This window comes from Callionymus lyra, chromosome 1 (assembly GCF_982586985.1).
Source record: "Callionymus lyra chromosome 1, fCalLyr1.hap1.1, whole genome shotgun sequence".
NCBI lineage: Eukaryota > Metazoa > Chordata > Actinopteri > Syngnathiformes > Callionymidae > Callionymus > Callionymus lyra.
Window position 1 is genome coordinate 45,276,173 of NC_141818.1, and position 20,304 is coordinate 45,296,476.

At 41.2% G+C, this 20,304-nt stretch overlaps 4 protein-coding genes across 7 annotated transcripts in view; 2 read left to right on the plus strand and 2 right to left on the minus strand.

Annotated features, from left to right (window-relative positions):
• sun2 (Sad1 and UNC84 domain containing 2) overlaps positions 1–20,304 on the plus strand; it is a 332,438-nt gene that overhangs the window by 13,244 nt on the left and 298,890 nt on the right. For 3 of the 4 annotated variants that reach the window (XM_087809917.1, XM_087809925.1, XM_087809933.1), the window contains exon 16: positions 53–1,453. In XM_087809917.1, coding sequence (XP_087666043.1) covers positions 53–169 — 117 coding nt within the window. In that variant the 3' untranslated portion in view covers positions 170–1,453. Of the gene's footprint in view, positions 1–52; positions 1,454–20,304 lie in introns of those variants that run through there. The other variant, XR_015713446.1, reaches the window with a different exon arrangement.
• On the plus strand, positions 6,461–7,519 carry LOC148089873 (P2Y purinoceptor 1-like). Its single transcript, XM_087788230.1, has 2 exons — positions 6,461–6,802; positions 6,992–7,519. Exons 1-2 carry the CDS (start codon positions 6,461–6,463, stop codon positions 7,517–7,519), a joined length of 870 nt encoding a protein of 289 aa, XP_087644356.1.
• On the minus strand, positions 8,192–10,491 carry LOC148089874 (uncharacterized). Its single transcript, XM_087785229.1, has 3 exons — positions 10,318–10,491; positions 9,014–9,278; positions 8,192–8,920 (listed from the first exon to the last, which is right to left on the minus strand). The coding sequence occupies exons 1-3, from the start codon at positions 10,341–10,343 to the stop codon at positions 8,252–8,254; spliced, it is 960 nt and encodes a 319-aa protein (XP_087641355.1). The 5' UTR covers positions 10,344–10,491; the 3' UTR covers positions 8,192–8,251.
• Positions 16,460–19,852, minus strand: atf4a (activating transcription factor 4a). The gene is made up of 4 exons (XM_087809816.1): positions 19,614–19,852; positions 18,557–18,709; positions 18,175–18,486; positions 16,460–17,734 (listed from the first exon to the last, which is right to left on the minus strand). The coding sequence occupies exons 2-4, from the start codon at positions 18,597–18,599 to the stop codon at positions 16,884–16,886; spliced, it is 1,206 nt and encodes a 401-aa protein (XP_087665942.1). The 5' UTR covers positions 18,600–18,709; positions 19,614–19,852; the 3' UTR covers positions 16,460–16,883.

Sequence of the window (20,304 nt, forward strand, 5' to 3'; positions counted from 1 at the left end):
GAGAGCATCAGAAATACCATGACGTTTCACCCCCTAAATCTTCTCCCTTCAGTTTCCAAGCGAGAAGGTCTTTTCCCTGGTGGAGCTGCGAGTCCTCAGCAACTGGGGTCAAGTGGAATACACGTGTCTGTACCGCTTCCGTGTGCACGGGAAGATGGCTTCCGTGTGAAACATCAGCAAATCTGAGGCGAACAAATTATACAACCACTGAGTTTCATGGAAAACTCTCGATGCATTTTGATTTTGTCTTGATAAGATCGCTTTGTGTTGGTCCGAGTCTGTCAAACCCAAAAATTGCAAATATGAAAGTTTTTTTCAAATGAATGAATGTGTTTATAACTATGCACTCGTCATATAGATTAAAATACAGATATTATGTCTTCAGATCGAAGCTTCAATACAAGATGGACGTTACAGACGAGGAATATGGAGGTATTTGGATGTTTTTAAGTGTCTTTTTGGACGAAAATGAAGATGAAGACAACTGAGCTCCAGTCGCTACATTAAAATGAACAAACATTTTAGTCTATTTAGTCTATAGAAAATAATGCCAACCCTTAATCGACATAGAATATGAAGTTTAAAATATAAGTGAAGTATCCCTTTAAATGCCGCTGCCTCAGATAAACATCCATAACTTGAATTTCGCTTCACATCTTGTCCTCAAGGGGGCGTGGTGAGGCAGTTTACCTTGTGTGTGTACATAAGTGGAGTTGTGCTTGAAAAAGGAAGGAGAAATGTTTATTTATTGGACAGGGCTGGAATGACGTGTCACTCCCAAGTATATTTATTCAACTATGACTCAGGATTGTTCATTTCCTCTGCCAAGGAGGTTGTTTTTGTTGCCCTTTGTTTGTGAACTTTGTGTTGATCCGTCTACAGTTTAATCTAGATTTCAGAAAATTGCAATGTTTACATCATTTATTCGTACAAGCACCAGCTCTTTTAAGAGCTGTCAATGAAGTTGACGACGATGATACCGAGCATACAATCGATCATCATGTTGCATTTTCAGGTTAAATTTCTCCTTGGTCGAGGTATGTGCTTTCTAAGTGCTTTTCTATCCTCAGCTTTTTTTGATCGATCTTTTTGGAATAAAAGATGTGCCTTTGGTGACATCGGTATGTTTGTGAAATTGCACTAGTTTAGTCCAAGATGCCGTAATCTCATCGAATGTATGTTTTATTTAAGAACAGACTAAAGTCTGCTGGTATGAAAATAAAATGATTGTTTTGTAACAAGACAAAGACACCAGACCCACTATTTATTCATAAAATTGGGCTTTTTCACGAATGAATAGTGGATCGTTATTTTTATACAAGTTACTTTTGAGTTTTACTTTATTTGTAGTTGATGCAGGTCATTGCATAATCTTTAAAGAGGTAACTACTGATGAGGTTTGTTTGTATTTCTGTTAAATGAATAAAGTTGAAACTTGTTGCCTTAAATGAAAGAGTCTTTTTCATTTTTCTTCATTGATTGATTGATTTTATTCATCTCTAAACAGCACAATTTGACACAAAAACAATTAAATTCACACAAATTATACATCTTGTAAACAACAAAATAATTTGATCCAACCTACAGGACCTTCATGATGACGTAAAGAGAAGGAAGTGTCAGAAGAGTTTCACTGCAATGTCTTGGCTCCTCCATTGTGCTATTGCCAAATATCGCCATCAATTTGACTCTTATATCCATTACTCCATATCGACATTTTGAATTTAAAGAATATAAAAAAGTGTAGGACAAAAATATGGGTATAGTATAATAAGTAAGTTTTATTTCCAACATATCTTTCACGGACCAGGGTCACAAAGTGCTTTAACCACAAAAAAGACTCTTTAAAAGGTCAAGACAACACGGTGATAAACATAGTAGCTCCAAGATAATTAAGAAAAAGCACTAATTTACTCTAAATTGAGCCAACATTTTTCTTTTAGTGTTTAACTGCCAATATCTGTTTAGTATTAGCAAAACATATATAATAAATATTGATGAAATACACAAAAATACATTATTTTAAACTAAAAATACTAATTATAGACATCCAACAATGTAACTACAAATATTTGTTTCTGTTGGGGAAAACCTTGTCGCGACGGCGTAATTTGTCTCGCTGTATTAGACAATCCAGCTCCACAATGGTTCAGAACTTATTTTTGCCACCGATCCGATACTTGGTCACCCCGGTCACATGACGTTTCGCACGCCTGCAACTAAAACCAGTGAATTGTAGGACTTCAAAAAGTCTACCTTTATTTTAATAAAAAACACTAACTTACCGCTGTAAAACAGTTTGGTGGTCATGACTAACTTACGTAGTGGATAAAAGTTAGTGCTCCTGAAGTTTACAAACTTCACTCACTTTCTACTCGCTCTCATGTCGACTAAGAGTTGGGATAATTTTCAGAGTAATCTGTTGATTTTGGAGTTATAGACGAAAATGTATGTTGCAACTGGAGTAACACCGGAAGTACTCCAAAAGTACTCCAGCTAATTATCGCGAGCCCTTTCAGTGTAGACAGTAGACTAGTAGCACTTGGTATAGTTACAAGTACTTTGTGTTTATATCGCTAACGTTCTTTAAACGTCTGATGGCAACATTTCTTTCCGAACAATTCCTCATGTCGAGGTTTCGATACAAGAGGGACGTTACAGACGAGCATTATGGAGGTATTTGGAGGTTTTTAAGTGTCTTTTTGGACGAAGTTCGTCCACTGGACTGGCTACATTAAAATGAACAAAACGTCTATAACTCTAAAAAGGAACAGATTACTCTGAATCCCTTAGTCTACTATCACTTAAAGCCCTTTCTATCTTCTAGTATCTACAGTCCATGGAAACATTTTGTGTAGCTGCTTGGTCCGGATGAGGAAGCACAGCGGTTGGCTGATGCTGGAGATGGACAGCACGGTGTAGGCCACGCTGGTGAAAGCCGTGTATTTACAACTGTGCTCATTGATCCTAATCAGATACTCTATCAACGGTGGAATGTAGTGAATATTGATGAGCAAAAATGCCGTGATAATCACCTTGACCGCTCTCCTTTTGACCGGATGGAGCTTTTTTTTGAGTGGACCAGATTTCTTTAGGGTCCGGATCACGGCTATGTTGCAGGAAGTTATAATCCAGAAGTTAGCTACCAGTATTATGGATAATGCCCTCACATTAAATCCTTGTTCGCTTTTGACTGACCAGGAGCAAAATGCAGTAAAGATGTTCACCATCAGACACATCAGGAGTCGTATTTTGGGATTCTTAAGCCTGAGGAAGAGCAGAGGGCGACAAACACCGAGGTAGCTGTCCAGGCTCATGAGAGAAAGCATCGTCGGACCTCCTGCCTGGTTGAACCCCCACGCCGAAAAATCGGCTCTAGTTTTTCTCTGATCCCACGTCAACAGGTAGAACTCGACGAGTACACAGTGGCAGAACAGAAGGTCAAACACGGACATGTTGAGGGTGAAAATCTCCGACGTCGAGCAGATCCTCGGTTTCTTGAGCAGGACTCTGACCACCAGAGCGTTGGCCGGGATCGCAGCCACCGGAACAATGGTGACCACAGGCAGCATGTACAGGATCAAGTCGGAAATGTTTGGGATGCAGGTGACGTTATTGTTGGTCATCCTGATGGCCATGTTGTTTCCTGGATTAAGAGTTCAACAAAATCACACTTTTTTTTGTGTTTGTATTTGATCATTATACCATAAAAAAATAAGCCTACCTGGTCAAGGACGGGTTTCAAGCTTCAGAGCTCCGTGACCTGCTGATAAAAGGTTTAGTATCTTGTTATATGTGTAACAATTATTAATACACCATTGTATGTATTCAAAATAACTTAATTTAGTCTTTTTGCAAGTGGCTTTTTCCTACAAAATCTATTCACACGGTTGTATTTTCTTACAGGTTGTAATTGGTTGACTACAGTTGAAATTTGTTGTTCAAAATTTTAAGATGTGAGCTAAACAAACACTGTGTATGATTGAAAGTTTACAATTTAAAAAACGTAAAAAATATACTGTAAACCGGTGTTAAGAAAACATAGAACTAGAACTGCATCTGATCAGTCAGTTAAAAACAACAAAAAAGTTTTTGATTTATATCAATGTTTTAATCTGTCACAATAATATATGAAGTACTACTGGAAATAAAGCCTGAGTTGAAATCAGGTTTTTTTAAGATGATATAAAAAAGATCAATTGGATAAATGAATCACAAATGATGATTAATCCATACAAATATAATTTCAACTTCCTGCGAGCGTGAGAGGAAAATGACTTATAATTTGCATTTCAGGCAGGAAGCTTGTTCAGCTGTAATGCAAATACTTTCTAGTCTCAGTTATTTAAATCTCATTTCTATAGATTATGTGATGGAAATATTGGCGATATTCTCTAATCCTTTTTCCACCAGATTTTAAAAACATGTTTTCATTTTTGCAGACTTCACTTTTGCATTGTTTTCAGACACAAATAAATGACAGTTAAGATAAATATGAAGATAATCTATTAAATACAAACGTCTAGATTCAAAATAAGTCACTATTCAGGAAAAATCTTAAATTAAAGTTAAATTACATTAATAAATAAATTCAAATTCATGAATTAGTTTTCATTTGCATTTTAGCTTATCATGAAAAAACAGGTGGAAAATAATAACAAGAAATAAAGAAACGTTAACATTATTTAATATTATATTAGTATTGATTGTTATCTTTATTTCCAGGATCATCATCATCATGCTATGAGTTCATCAAACGTGTCTTACCTCTTTAAGTGTCACCAAAAATCAGGAACGTCGTAGAGCTTGAGTGATTGACGGCCATTAAGTGGAGACGACAGCGGAACATTTGAATACCTTCGACCCAAACTGACACACGACACACCCCATCTGTGACGGTCATGGAAATGATGTCATGTTATCTCCATTAACTTGTTAAACTGGTGAGTGATAAAATATTATTTATAACCATATTTGTCTACATATGAAGAAGGATGTACACAATATAGTCATATATATTGTGTGTGTAAAACTTTAATACGGGAGTTTTCATTTGTTTTTAAATAACTAAATGTTCGCCAACTGGTGCCATTTTTCATGTTATCAGAAAATAAGTCTGAAAACCACAAAAATGTTTGGAGAGACAGAATTGGCTCTGGTGGTTATCTCGCCTGCCGGGTCCTGGTCTCCCGCGGGTTCCTGCCGCGGCTTGGGCCCCTGTGTCTGGATCCTGCTGTGCTAGGTATGTGCCCTCTGGCCTGGCTATTTCAACCTCCCCCCCCTCTCCCCTCTATATATCTTCACCCGTCACCGGAGTCTGTATACCTGTGTATTGTATACATTTGTCCCAAACCCACACCTTTTTATTTCTCTCCCGGAGCCCCAGGGATCCACCTCCAGAGCTGCTGCTGATCCAGGATCTTCACCACGTCATCAGATCCCGAGTTCTCTCCAGCACCTCCATGGACCCTCCTACACTCTCCTCTTTTCTCTCACTATATCCTCCCTCACTCCTCTCCTCATCCATCTGTCTACCCCCCCATCCTTCCTCCCAGCCGGTCAAAGCGGCAGGCCGTCAACAATGAGTCTGGTTCCGCTCGAGGTTTCTGCCTTCTAAAAGGAAGTTTTTCCTCGCCATTGCTCACTGTACAGCTGACTGTACAGTGTTTTGTTTCTTGCTCTTTGTTGAATTACTGGGATCTATTTTTCCTTAATCAACTGTAGTCTTATTTCAACTGTATAGTGTCTTGAGATAACTTTGTTATGATAAGACACTTTAAATAAAATTGAATTGAATTGAATTGAATAGAATGAACCATAAGTGCTGTCAATGAAAATAACGCCTTAAGAAGAGTTGGGGATATTTAATATATACCATATTCCGGATCAGATATAGTTCTTGTGGGCCTGATGTGGACCATGGGATCAGAGACTAGGAGAGAATAAACCGAAGTAAAAGAATTGTACACACTGGAGTCTAAAATAACGTTTGTCTTTAATGTCTTCACATCTCTTAGCGCCAGCTGTAGGTGGCGATGTCCATGTTTAATTAGTCAGTGAGAAAGAAAATAATGAGTTTGTTCATTTGTTTGTTTTCTGGACCGGTGATCCCAGCAGACTCTGTCTCACAGTCTGTGGACGTTAGTCACATATTGCGTTGCATTTCTCAGCGACGCTCCCTTGCATCAGTTGTTTATTAAAACCCTCACACCCGAGGCGAAGAGGAACAACTGTGAGAGTCCGTTTGAGCGGAAGACGGGCCGGTAAAGAAGTGACCATTAGGTTCACGCGTAAAAGGAATTATTGAGTATTTAAGCTTGACCATGTATCCGATGTTGACTCTGTGGATTCTCTGAAGAAAGTATCTTCTACGCTCACTGAATCTACTAACAAGTCCCAACAGAGAGTCAGTGGTCCCCAGATCCTGAACACCGTTTCTTCTGGGATCGGAGACTTCGACATGTCCAACGCCACTTCCAACCTCACCGCCACCGCCCTGCTGTGGTACCAGTTCCCAGAGTGCGCCGTCGCTCCTTACGGCTTCGTCTTCTACTTCGGCGTGAAGGTCTTCAACTTGGCGGTGGGGACGCCTTGCAACGTGCTGGTGCTTTGGCAGATCGCCTCCAGGAAAAGCGACGCCGCCACCTCCAACATATTCATCTTTAACCTGGCACTGCTGGACACTTGCTTCTGCCTGATGACCCCGGTGGACATGGTGAACCGGCTGCTGCTCAACGACGCTCGCATCTGGTACCTGCAGAGATTCGCCTACGGAATCAAGGACGTTGCTTTGCTCTTCTTGGTGAGTCCTTGGATTTCTTACCACGTTTATGGATGGTGGCTATTTCTCAAAGCCCTATTTATTGTCCGTTATTCACCAGAATTTTTTTTTAATCTAGTCTTAGTCTAAAAAACTATTTTGACTTTTGTAATCTGTCAATTTATATCTCAAAGATCTCTTCATTACTATTTTTTTTAACAATTGCTGCAGGTTTGCATCTGTCTGGACCGCTACATGGCCGTGGTCCACCCCGTCATCTTCATAGTCCGGAACAACACCATCCGCATCTGCATCTCCCTCCTGGTCTGGGGTCTGATCCTGGCCCACGGACTCTCCAAGAGCGTCCTGGGAGTGGTGGTCGTCAACGAGGTGTTCAGCGGCGTCATCCTCTTCTCCTTCGTGGTCATGATCTTCTGCAACACCTCCATCATCTGGGTCCTGCGTCGCTCCGTGACGGGCAAGGAGACCATGCACCCGGTGAAGAAGAAGGCCTTCAGGATGGTGCTGATCATCCTGGGCATCATCGTGGTCAACTACCTTCCGCCGGTGGCGCTCATGCCCTTCGCCTCCTACTACTCTTTCGTGGTCTTCTTCTGCCAGATCCGCACCAGCGTCTTCGCCATCATGGACCTGAGCTGCAGCATCGAGCCGCTCCTGTACATCACCAAGATGGAGCGCGTCGACGGCAAGTGTTGCGCGAGCTGTTTTGCCGTGAATCACCACAACGTCGACGTGTGACGCTGTAGATTTTATCAGTTTCCTGTACTTTTATCGCAGCAATTTCTCATGTTAAAATCTATCTCTTAATATACGGCTTTTCTCTTTATTGATCAAATCACTGTTTTTTTCTCATTAAACACAAAACTCAACTTTTGTTCTTTTAGTGAGTATTTTTGCACATCAAAAAAAAACATTCAGCCCCTAAGCCAGACCTGGACAAATTACAATTACATTAAAAGTATTTATGTGGCCCTAGTAATGTTTGATCATGTATAAATGGTTCTAAGGCATTAACAAATGTATTTTGTATTTATTATTAATCTACATTTACACATAACCCTTCCCTCTTCTTTGTGTGTAATTTTTTCGAGGATATATTAAACCCATGAAACATCTTTTTTTTTTAATTAATTGAAAAAAAACTCATTGAAACGAGAATAAAAATGCAGCTTATTTATCTTAATAAATGTCACGGCCTAATGACGCATGTCCTTTTTTCGTTTTTGTCTTTCTTTTTGATTGACGGCCCCTAACAACATTCACAGAATTTAACGTGGCCCTTGAAGAATTTTTAATTGCCCACCCCTGCCCTAAGGAAATGTAATAGCCCACCACTCAGTTAGGGCTAGCGTTAGCTCTGTTGCTAATTAAGATTAGCCAACTATAATAACACAAACAGGCAGAAAAGAAGTGAATCAATCATGTTTATTGTGAAAAAGTAATAAAAGCCATGGCTTTGTTTTTTATGTTTTACATTTTTGTTATTTTTTCGTGCATCACTCCTAGACACTCCGGACCGGCATCAGGCCCGTCCTCCGACGTCACGTACCCCGGGTACTTGTCGTGGAACTCTTGGGGCGACCTAGCGCAGGAAATCCCCCTCATTCCCGATGCCTGTCGAAGCAGCGGTATAAGCTTAGCGTGAGCGTAGTCGATCTCGTACCCCTCGAAGATCAGCCCCACGCCCCAGGCTCCCAACCCGTCCACCAGTAGCCCCGAAACCTTCCTCGCAGCAAGTACCAGCCCCTCGTAGTCCTTCCTGTCCAGCTTGAAGATATCGGACGTCAGCGGTCGCCGCGGGATCAGCACCGTGAACCCCGGTGAGTTTGGAAACGGCGTGAGGAAGGACACGTGCTGGTGGTCCTCCCACAGACGCCACTGTTGCTCCTCGCCCCGGATGATGCGGGGAAAGAGGCCCGGGTGAGAGGGGTCCTCTCCCAGGAAGGTCAGGTTGGGCTCAGCTTTAGGGTTTGGCAGCTTCGCTCGGATTTTGGACTGGACTTCAGACAGGCATGAATCTTCCCACCGGGTGGCATTTTTGGAGGTGCAGTACCCTGGGTCGTGGGCATGGTGCTCCGGACCTCCGGACAGGTGGGGGCACCACTCGTCCTCTAGGCCATGCAGTGGAAGCACACAGATCTGCCAAAAAGACAGTTCAGCCTGTTAGGAACAGCTTCACAAAAAGCACAATATTTTTAAGTTTATAAGAAGCGCACAGCAGAACCGGCTGACCTGGGCCGGTCGATCCTCATGAGGTCTGGCCACCATGGCACATCTCCGAACGTCCAGCTTGTCACAAAGCAGCTTCGAAACGGCCCGAGCCCCTAAGAGCCAGGACAGATATTCCGGCTCTTCCAGCTGGAAGATGCTTCCTCCCGGTTTTCCAGGCGTCCTGCTCTCTAGGATGACCGACCCGGGAGTCCAGGGCCGGGGGTGAAGGTAGGCCACCAGACCCTCAGACTCCCAGATGATGTGACGACCAAGAGATGTAGCCATTCTGTCGAGCATAGACGAAACATACTATCCATCTTTTTACGTTTGCGTTTAAAATCAGTGTGAACAGCAGAAAGTAATAATAAAAGGTCAAGACATCATAGTGACAAACACAGACGTTCCCAGATAATTAAGAAAAAGGCACAAATATAAAGTTCTTAAGATTCTTCTTGAATGAGTCAATAGACAAACGCAGAAGGAGCAGAATCAGTACAACATGGAATTTCTTTGCGGTGTCAGTACAGAATAAAAACATGAAATTATACAAGATAACACAAAAAATAAGCAGTAGAAAAACAGAACCAAATGATATACTGACAATTACACGTTTTATCTTCTGTTCGTGATCTTTTTTTTGTATATATATTTAGTATTAGTATTTATTTTTTTACTGGTATTTATAAATCGTCGCATTTTACTTTAGCACTATAGAAAATATAAAATGTAAAACTAACTTATATATGTAATTTAATTTTTTTTTCACTAACTTAGTATGTTAATATATATATATATATATATATATTTATTTATTTATTTTTATTGGAAAACACATGTATACAAACATATATATATATTCTATTTTATGTTGTGTTTGAAATGCTAACTGTAGAAAAATTAACTCAAATCAGAACAACAATCCTATTATACATATACATTTTTTATATTTTATATATTATATATATATATATAATTAACATTATTAGAGCTGTACAAAAAATATCCCTAGGAGAATAAATTGTGAAAACATTCAAACATACGTATGTATATAATTGCAGTATTTTACGTTTTTATTAAACAGGATTTAAAAATCTGTTCATTTATTACGCAATCGACATCTTATTTGACGCAATATGTCCCTTTTTTTTGTACTAGTTACATATTATTTACCGATCTTTCTATTATTAACAACATGTGTTAACGTGTCACTGTGTTCCAGCCACAGAAACATACGTTGAATCAGTTTCAAAATATCTCAACAATATATTGTATTATTACATTATTATCACGTTATTAACTCGTCGCTTCCTAACGTCGTTGCTCACCTTCCGACGAAGAGCCTCGTAAACATACGACGACAAAAGGCCTTGAAGTGATCCTGGTTTCCTGGTGTGTTCGAGGAGGAAGATCGAGATAGAAAGAAACAAAAAGTTCCTCTCGAGCAAATTTATGTGCGATTTCGAAAGTGACTCATTTTTCCTGAAGTGATGCAAAAGTTACACATGACCAAATGTAGCTCTTTACCGCCACCCTTCGGAATGGAGTGGGACCTACAGCTTTCTAAATGGTTTCCGACACTACTTCAAAAATGATTTGTTTTGTTTTGTTTTTTTGTTTTTTTTACAAAGATCTATATTAATAATGGGAATATTTCATTTTTTTTATTGATATTCTCAATAAAGAAGGATGGTTGCCGAAAAATAAGGATAATACCAAAACATAGATCGAGGTCCAATTTCTTGTGTTAACAAATTAATACAAATAGGATCAGATTCTCACTTAATAGAGTATATATATATATATATATATATATATATATATATTATGTTATTATGTATATATATATTTTTTTTTTTTAAGTGGCTTTGAGACTTACCTATTTATTTAAAATATATATATATTTTTTTAATTTGTCTGAAATGTATAAAATACTATTGTTTTAATGTTTTATTTTATTACATCTTGTTGTTTTAATGAGGGGAAAAATAACATAAAAAAAGGAAAGAAACCGACTTAAAACTCCACTTTTAAGAATTTTGCAACTGATCAATTTAACCAGCAGAGCTAAATATTTTACTTGTAATGTCAATCTTTGCCGTTGGGAGGCGATATAAAGCTACTGAAAAGATCAGTTTTTTTGAAGTACCGGTAGTACCAATAGATGAAACTTAATTCGAAATTAACTAGAGATAATAACCAACAGCAGCAAACTCATTATGGCTACTTTGATCTGTTCTTCTATTTTCTAATTTACTTCTTCATAACTGCAACAACGTTTTTTCAAGTAGCTTAAATCATTCTGGTAAAACAAAGAATGTACCAGGAAGTCCTCAAAATGTCAAAAAGTGTGTTTCAAAGGCACTCTCTGGTCGTGGCTGAGGCTTGAGGTGTAACTCAGTCGACCACGGCGTTGTCCTACTTCCCTGCACGTAAATCTGTCTTCTAATCTGCAGCTCATGACCAAAGTAAGGAGCTCAGCCACGTGAGGATCCTCTGTGAGAAGCTGAAGAGGAGCACGAGAATCCACTCACAATCTCAGACATGACGCTTCAAGGAGACCTGCTAATGCTGGACATTGTGTTGTGCATGAATGTGAGCGACAACAAAGTGGTTCCAGCTCCTGCCTTGATGTTCCTGGATCTGATGTACAATCTAACATTTATACCGTGCAGTTTGAAACTCGGATAAAACAAATGCTTAAACCTTACTTTTGTCTCTGTCTTGGTTTAGTCTCAGGAATCTTGACTAGGTCTGACTTGGCTTGTCCTGGTCTACAAAGTCTCTTGTCTTGGTGAAGTATTTGGACACACTCTGGTCTCGGTAATGCCATGGTTTTGACATTCTCTGGTCTAGTCTTGGTCTTGACACTCTGTGGTTTCAGTAGTACCTTGGTCTAAATACTTTCTGGTCTTGGTCTGGGTACTCTCTGGTTTCAGTAGTACCTTGGTCTAAATACTTTCTGGTCTTGGTCTGGGCACTCTCTGGTTTCAGTACTACCTTGGCCTCAATACTTTCTGATCTTGATCTGTGCACCCTCTCGTTTCTGTATTATATTGGTTTCAATAATTGATGGTCCAAGTCTTCTCTTGGTTGAGGCACTTTCTGGTTTTGGTCTGGTCTTGGTCGTCTCTGACCTTGGTCTCAATACTTTCTGGTCTTGGTCTGGGCACTCTCTGGTTTCAGAGGTACCTTGGTCTAAATACTTTCTGGTCTTGGTCTGGGCACTCTCTGGTTTCAGTAGTACTTTGGTCTCAATACTTTCTGGTCTTGGTCTGGGCACTCTCTGGTTTCAGTAGTACTTTGGTCTCAATACTTTCTGGTCTTGGTCTGGGCACTCTCTGGTTTCAGTAGTACTTTGTTCTCAATACTTTCTGGTCTAGGTCTGGGCACTCTCTGGTTTCAGTATTACTTTGGCCTCAATACTTTCTGGTCTTGATCTGTGCACCCTCTCGTTTCTGTATTATATTGGTTTCAATAATTTATGGTCCAAGTCTTCTCTTGGTTGAGGCACTTTCTGGTTTTGGTCTGGTCTTGGTCGTATCTGACCTTGGTCTCAATACTTTCTGGTCTTGGTCTGGGCACTCTCTGGTTTCAGTAGTACTTTGGTCTCAATACTTTCTGGTCTTGGTCTGGGCACTCTCTGGTTTCAGTAGTACTTTGGTCTCATTACTTTCTGGTCTTGGTCTGGGCACTCTCTGGTTTCAGTATTACCTTGGTCTAAATACTTTCTGGTCTTGGTCTGGGCACTCTCTGGTTTCAGTAGTACTTTGGTCTCAATACTTTCTGGTCTTGGTCTGGGCACTCTCTGGTTTCAGTAGTACCTTGGTCTAAATACTTTCTGGTCTTGGTCTGGGTACTCTCTGGTTTCAGTATTACCTTGGTCTAAATACTTTCTGGTCTTGGTCTGGGCACTCTCTGGTTTCAGTAGTACTTTGGTCTCAATACTTTCTGGTCTTGGTCTGGGTACTCTCTGGTTTCAGTATTACCTTGGTCTAAATACTTTCTGGTCTTGGTCTGGGTACTCTCTGGTTTCAGTAGTACCTTGGTCTAAATACTTTCTGGTCTTGGTCTGGGCACTCTCTGGTTTCAGTACAACCTTGGCCTCAATACTTTCTGGTCTTGATCTGTGCACCCTCTCGTTTCTGTATTATATTGGTTTCAATAATTTATGGTCCAAGTCTTCTCTTGGTTGAGGCACTTTCTGGTTTTGGTCTGGTCTTGGTCGTATCTGACCTTGGTCTCAATACTTTCTGGTCTTGGTCTGGGCACTCTCTGGTTTCAGTAGTACTTTGTTCTCAATACTTTCTGGTCTAGGTCTGGGCACTCTCTGGTTTCAGTATTACTTTGGCCTTTATACTTTCTGGTCTTGGTACTCATTAGTTTCAGTGTTATTTTGGTCTTAACACCATCTGGTCTTGGTCTACTCTTGGTATGGGCACTCTTTTCTTTGATTTACTATCTGGTCTAGGGCTGAGGTGGTCTTGAGAAGTGTAATCTCATCAGCAAACATTTGTGTTGAAGCAATGAAGCGTCTACAACATCTGAGCTACTCTGTACTTTCACTGCTTGACTTCTTGACCCACTTAATGTTTGGACCACATGTCACCTCATGCATGTCCTTTCAACAAACAGCTGCCGCTGCTCACACAGTCATGTGAGTGGACTGCCATTCAAATTGTCCATATGGTTATAAGGTCACTTCGTCTCTGCTCTTTATGTTGCCATGGAAACATGGAGGGGGAGAGAATTAGATTGTCTGGTCAGGTTTGGACCACGGCTTCAAAAGTCGCCCAGTTTTTTTCAGTTCATCTCCGACATTTTTCTTCTTTTTTCTTTCATTGTAAACCAAGAATGTGTCTTAAAAGTGAACTAAAGATTTTTATTTTATTAAGTTAAATTCAGATCTTCTTGTGCATCTCCGAAGTCCTTGTGTAGCTGATTTTAGACTTACTTGCTCCCAAGGGTGTAACGGGACCACTTGTTTCTTTGTGTTATGTTCTAGACTTTAAGCCCGGGGTCACTAACATGGTGCCCGATAAACATCTTGTTATGTTTTGTGTTTCCCTTCTTGTTGCCCCATTGGAAATTATTGATGAATCAATTTGTGTATTCAAAGAATATCATTTATCACCCAGAATTGTACATATTAAGATTAGATTTTAGTACAAAACTAATGCTAGCCCTTCTGGGTCACAAGGTACCCTCGTGGAGCTCGCTGAAAAAACGTAGGTGACCCCTGCTTTAGGGTAACTGGAGTCATTTCACCACCTGATGGCGTTAAAGTTAGAAGCACAGCAAAGGCTTCACGGGTCGTGCATCCAGAAAATTGAATTGTGCTGATGTATCGTTTGAAGCCGTGTAATCTGACCCGGTGTCGCTCAAAAGCACGTTCTCCCACCGACCCGACAACAATATTTTTAGTCAAAACATTCTCCAAGGTTCGACTCTGTGCGCACTTCAAGTCGCCAGCACACTATGTTTTGGGCACTTTCAACCTCGACCTCACATCACCGCTGCCACGCACTCAACCTTCTCACGACTGAGGAATCTCTCAGACGAGTGTGTGTGTGTGTGTGTGTGTGTGTGTGTGCGTCCTTCGGTGTGTTCAGCGGATTTTATCACCATGCTTGGATCCACACAGCTGCTCGACCACCTGCACTCAACATTCACAGAGAAACCAAGTGGAAAAAGGACAACAACAACAATTGTTATAAGAACAGCTTAATGTACATGTTTGTTAGATCAAAGGAGAAATGAGTGGATGGTTTGGAAATAATAGTGAAGTAGTAAAGTAAAGGTTATTTGTAAAGTGCCTTTCTGGACCAGGGTCACAAAGCACTTTAACAATCTAAAACAATTCAGTTTAAATATATAGTTTAAAAGGCCAAGACAACATCAGACGAACACAGGAGTCCCAGAAAATCAGGGAAAAATCACAAAAAATAATGTTTTAAGATGTTTCTTGAAGGAGTCAGTAGATCATCAAACACAGAGATGGTTCCAAAGCTTAGGAGCAACAGTCTGGAAGGATTTCTCTCCTCTGGTCCTGAAGCGTGTTCAGGAACCATCAGTAGATTCTGATCCACAGACCTCAGAGCCCGAGCTGGGGTGTAAGTCTGGATCAGAATCTACTGATGGAAGGTCTGACCATGAATAGCTCTGAAAGTAAGATCCAGAATTTTAAATTGATCCTGAAAGAAACTGGCAGCCAGTGAAGAGTTTTAAGGATTGAAATGTGAGTTCTTCTACTAGAGCGGCTCAGAATTCTCGCTGCAGAGTTTTTTATTATTTTTGTTATTTAGTGCAGGCGAGACAGATCCTTCTTGTTTAGACATGAATAAAAACTGTTAAAATAGTCTAAACAAGAAGACACAAACACATGGATTACAAGCTCCAGATCATCATTTTCCTAAATTTAAAGATTTTTCTCAGTTGAAGGAAAGAGTTTCTGGTAAATTTTCTTCAGTGTTGAACAAGAAGTCTTTGTCAAATACAACACCCAGGTTTCTCAGGCTGTTTGACAGACTGACCTAAGTCACCCAAGTACTGACTCAACCCTGGAACCTTATCATCAGGAGCAATAACCAGATAATAAACAATAAAGTAAATATAGTATATTTCTAAAGTAACCAAGAACCCAGAAGAGACATGAGAAATGTTCTACAAATACAAAGCAATAATGACTGTTACAATCTAACAATAACCACAATTAAAAGAAGGTAAAGTACTATAATGTATTTCATCATTAAAGTCATAGTTCACCAAAAATTCAAAATGACTTTTTGCACGAGGACGAAGACAACTGAGCTCCAGTCGCTACATTACAGAACAGAAAATAATCCCAACCCTTAGTCAACGTGAGCGCGAGTGGAAAGTGAGTGACATTTGAATTTTGGGTGAATTATCACTTGCCTAAGTTAGGGTCTGTCAACAGTTTTCCGTTCTTTTTACTACATGTGACCAACCATGAGATCAAAGGATAGCCGTGCTGAAGATAAGACGATCTTCGTCTGTGTAAATGTGTAGAAAAGCTGTTTTCTACTCTCTGAGATAAGTTTTGTCTAGTTTTAAATTCCAAGGATTTTTCCCTTCAAACATGGCCGCATGGTAGCAGCTGTCACCATTATGCGCAGTCTTTAGTAGTTTCATGTGAAAACTTGTTTCGGGAACCGACACCTTTTCTTCGGAAGACTATCACACTTGTATAACCCAAACAGGTTTTACTACATTCTGCGCTTGCAAGTTTTTAAATAGGTCAAACGTAATAAAGTCGTTCTGCACTAACTTTTTAAGTGTTGTTCTGGTTCAGACCATGAAGCGAAGAACTGGAATAAAAGTTATTTTAATAAATGAAACCAAGTTTGCATACTGCACCAAATTCAAAGTTTATAATAATCTTAATCGACTAAGAAGTCATTCTCTGGACTGGTTATTGACTAAATCCAAAAAAAATGAAGCGGTCTCAGGTCAGATGCAAATGACTATGTTTATTAAGAAAAGTGAAGCATCTGTACAGCAACTCAGTGGAGATTCATCAGGTCTTTTCTCTTCTTCTAACAGCCGACGTCCACGAGTGAAAGAAAATATTTAAGTTAAACACGCTCGGAAACTAGATGGCAAAGTAACTCTTGGACTCAAATATGAATGGAGGCCCCGTTCAGGACTTGAAGCTGTTCAACAGGTTGGGGCTGGAGTGTTGTGGGAGGGAAGAAAATGGCAGGAACATTTCTGAAACGAATGATGGCCGCGGGGGCTCTGAAGGCCAGCTCTACGTCACTACCTGACAAGGGACAATGGACATATCTGGTGGTCCGACAAGGGGCTGAGAGACGAGCATGTTCTGATGCCCCACCGACGAGCTCCCAGCCCCCTGAGCGGCGCTACCCCCTTCCTAAGCCACTGAGCTGATCTTTCTGAGGTGGCGCTTGCGTGCCTCCTCCATCAGGTTCCTCAGGTACTGGATCTCTTTGCTGATGGCTCCCTCCTCCTCCTGGAGCTCGTGGTTCTTCTTCTGCAGCTCCTCAAGCTCGTCGGTGAGCAGATCCTGCTCTACCCTCTTCTTCTGACGGTAGCGGGTCGCAGCCGTCTTGTTCTGCTCCATCTTCTTCAGCTTCTTCTCCACCACCCTAGGAGCCCCAGACACCGATTTGACCTTAGATGGCTTGTGAGGAATGCCGGGCTCCGGTTTGCAGTACGGTTTGGTTCTGGAGGAAGAGGCGCTCGCGGGCGAGTGGGGCGGAGACTGGCGAGACGGCGAGTTGACAAAGGACTCGAATCCAGAGTCGCTGTCACAGTCGCTCGATGAGGGAGTTGCTCGAGTGGACGGCGTGCTCGCACTCGAATCGGGTCCACTGGTGGCCGCGGAACTCTCCTGGGAACTCTCCGGGTCAGATTGATCATCTTCGATCGCGGGATCAAGAGCCGGAGAACTGGGGGCGGGCGAGAGCGGCTCAGATTTGATCACCATTTCGGGGTCGAGCGCGACTTCCGTCTTTTCCTCCTCCGCGGACTCGGAGAGCTCCATAGGGAGCGGAGGAACGACGGGAAAATCCAGCTCCATTTCCTCCGGTTGAGCGGTGATGGACTCGAGGGCCAGATCTATGTGGGGGTCAAGGGAGGCCAGGAGCTCCTCTGGGGAGCCGGCGGACTCGTCGGACGAGTAGGAGCAGATGAGAGACTCCAGGTCGAAGTCGTTCAGGTCGATTTTCTCCGTCATCCAGTCCACATCGGCGAAGGAATCATCTGCACGCAAGGGAGAGTCGGTTAGACGCTTAAAAATAGCTCAAAGCCTCACAACACTGTGTTTCAAGAGTAAATGTTGCAGATTGGCAGCACACAAAAACCTGGCAACACATCCTCAAGAAAAGTACATACGGACAAACCAGTCCAACAGACACGCCCAACTAACGAGTACAGGAACACCTCGCGCTTTTTATGACCCACGTCGGTTCAGGCTAAACATCTTATCCAGTTTTAACATCTTCAAACACCTATATATATATATAATTCACAGATCTATGGCCAGAAAAATCTGAACTCTCAGATTACCGTTTTATTATTATCAGATATGTTGAGCACCCCAAAAAAAAAAATGGTGATATGTTGACTATATATTAAACGTTAAAACCTCTACTGGATGTTTTTGGTTCAATGGTGGCTCGACGTCCAACTTGAACAATCACCTTTGCCAACTTCTGCTCCAAAGTCGTCGTCGTCGAGCAGGTCGCTAGGACTGAGCCAGGATGTGGAGTCGGTTCCGACCTTGATATCCAGGAAGGAGGAGCAAGAAGAAGGAGATGGAGGGGTAGCGGGAGGAGAGGGAGGAGCGGAAAACAGGACTTGGTACGGAGACAAGGGTGAGGTGTTGTTGGAGAATGACAGTGAAGGCGAGGGCGAGGCTGGAGCCTTTCCTTCGAGAGACGAGGAGGGAGAAACAGCTTCATCATCATGGTCCAGAAGGGGCCCCATGGGGTCAGCCATCAGAAATGAGTTCCCTGTAAACAAAATTAGTGTTTAGTAACAGATTCTTATAGTTAAAAAAAAAACAATCACTTAATCACCGACCGAAGCACAGGGCCTCCACGTCCTCCAAAGCTAGGTGGCTCATCGCCGGTGGATTTTAGCCGTGAGATTGCGTACAAAGATGGCGGTGACCAGTCGAAAGGTTCCACACTGCTGTCGACAACAGCAAAGCTGGGGGGGAACGCCAAGGAATACCTGCAGGGGAACAAAAAAGCCACAGTGAGTATTACGGTTCAATAGTAAGTAGGTAAGCAAGTCATTTTTATTTTTATAGTGCTTTTCCAGACCAGGGTCACAAGGCGCTTAAACAATCAAAACAATATTCAATAAAATATATACTTTGAAGGGCAAGATAAAACTGCTAACACAACAGTGAGTATTACAGTACAATAGTGCAGTCTAAAGATCCCTCCCTCATTACATTAACTTGTATCACCAGGTAAGTAGTAACATCATGTCATTAACCAATGTTGATGTTAATCATTTTTATTTAATTGATGGATCCTGTGGCCGCCATTGTTGTCTTAACAAGTTTAGTGCATCACTTGATGGATAAACAATTAAATAACGGGGGTAAAAAGGTTAAAATTATTAATATCATGGCTGCACATGTCTAGTAATAACCAGGGTTATTATCACGATAACTCTGTATATCTGGCTCATAGTGAGGGGGGGGGGGCTATATTTACAGAAGCTCCTCCCACCCCCGGGGTTGAACATTTCCTAATTTGGTCATGGCGTGTCCGGAATCCCGCCCACGCCCGCGCGTCACAGTCATCAAGTGGGTGTGGATCCGCCATTTTCACAACAAGGAAAGAAACCGCTCTGAGTCTGCGCGCCATTTTACACGCCACGTTGTCAAGAGTTTCACTAAATAATGGTCTTAACTCACGTCTTTTAAAAGTTATTAGACATTTTAAAAAATTAAAAAATAAATGAAGATTTGAGTTAAAAACATGATGTAGACGAACCTCGTTTAAAATATTAACTTTAACTCCTTTGAAATGTGACACTTGACAAGGCTTCCTCTGTCAAGTACGCCAGTTTATTTTGGAGCAGCCATTTTGACATAATTACGAACAAGGAATTGAATACTTACGCCATTTTGCCAGAAATTGCCACACGCCGCCGACCTGCCAGGTTAATGCCGATTGCCAGATACCCGCCTACGCCTTTAAAATGCCATTTTCATCATGTTTAAAGTAGTTTGTTGTCGCGAATTAACAAGAAAATGTGTCGTTGTTTGCGTGGCGGGACGCAAACGTTCGCTACAACACGACGAACATACGGCGGCGGATCATCAGAACTTGTTCCTCTTCCTTCCTGAGCTGACCGTGGTTACTTGTCTATATACAGAGCCGCGTCACAAGTAGTATTAATCCGCGTTCCTTCCAGTACCCGGATGAGGCATGAAGCAGATTCAGTTAGAGTAGAAAGTAGATCCGCTTGTATCTCGTTTCTGATTGGTCGGAGTTGTATGACAAAATAGACACCCCGAATGTATACATGACCCAAAATGTAGGTCAAATACCAAAATGTAAACAAATAGCTTCTTTTAACTTATTCTTTTTATTTATACTTTTTTTTAAATATACATTCACTCTTTGCTGTTTCTTAATGGTTTAACGAAATTTCGTTGCCAGTTTTACTGCCGTGTTTTTTCTGTGCAATGACAATAAAAGAAAGTTTAAGTTGTAACACAAGCGTTGTATATAATGTTTCAGAATTATAACACACATAACCCAAAAACACCTGTACATCTTAAGACGTTTTTATTTGTTCAGGCTTTT

What these genes read in the sequence shown, in the direction of transcription:
- LOC148089873 (XM_087788230.1), top strand. Translation starts at nt 6,461, where the DNA reads ATGTCCAACGCCACTTCCAACCTCACCGCCACCGCCCTGCTGTGGTAC. An exon ending in ACGTTGCTTTGCTCTTCTTG is followed by an intron (nt 6,803 to 6,991) that starts GTGAGTCCTTGG and finishes CAATTGCTGCAG; the next exon opens with GTTTGCATCTGTCTGGACCG.
- LOC148089874 (XM_087785229.1), bottom strand. Translation starts at nt 10,343, where the DNA reads ATGTTTACGAGGCTCTTCGTCGGAAG. An exon ending in ACGAGGCTCTTCGTCGGAAG is followed by an intron (nt 9,279 to 10,317) that starts GTGAGCAACGAC and finishes TATGCTCGACAG; the next exon opens with AATGGCTACATCTCTTGGTC. An exon ending in ATGAGGATCGACCGGCCCAG is followed by an intron (nt 8,921 to 9,013) that starts GTCAGCCGGTTC and finishes TCTTTTTGGCAG; the next exon opens with ATCTGTGTGCTTCCACTGCA.
- atf4a (XM_087809816.1), bottom strand. Translation starts at nt 18,599, where the DNA reads ATGAGCCACCTAGCTTTGGAGGACGTGGAGGCCCTGTGCTTCG. An exon ending in CGTGGAGGCCCTGTGCTTCG is followed by an intron (nt 18,487 to 18,556) that starts GTCGGTGATTAA and finishes TTTTGTTTACAG; the next exon opens with GGAACTCATTTCTGATGGCT. An exon ending in TGGAGCAGAAGTTGGCAAAG is followed by an intron (nt 17,735 to 18,174) that starts GTGATTGTTCAA and finishes CCTTGCGTGCAG; the next exon opens with ATGATTCCTTCGCCGATGTG.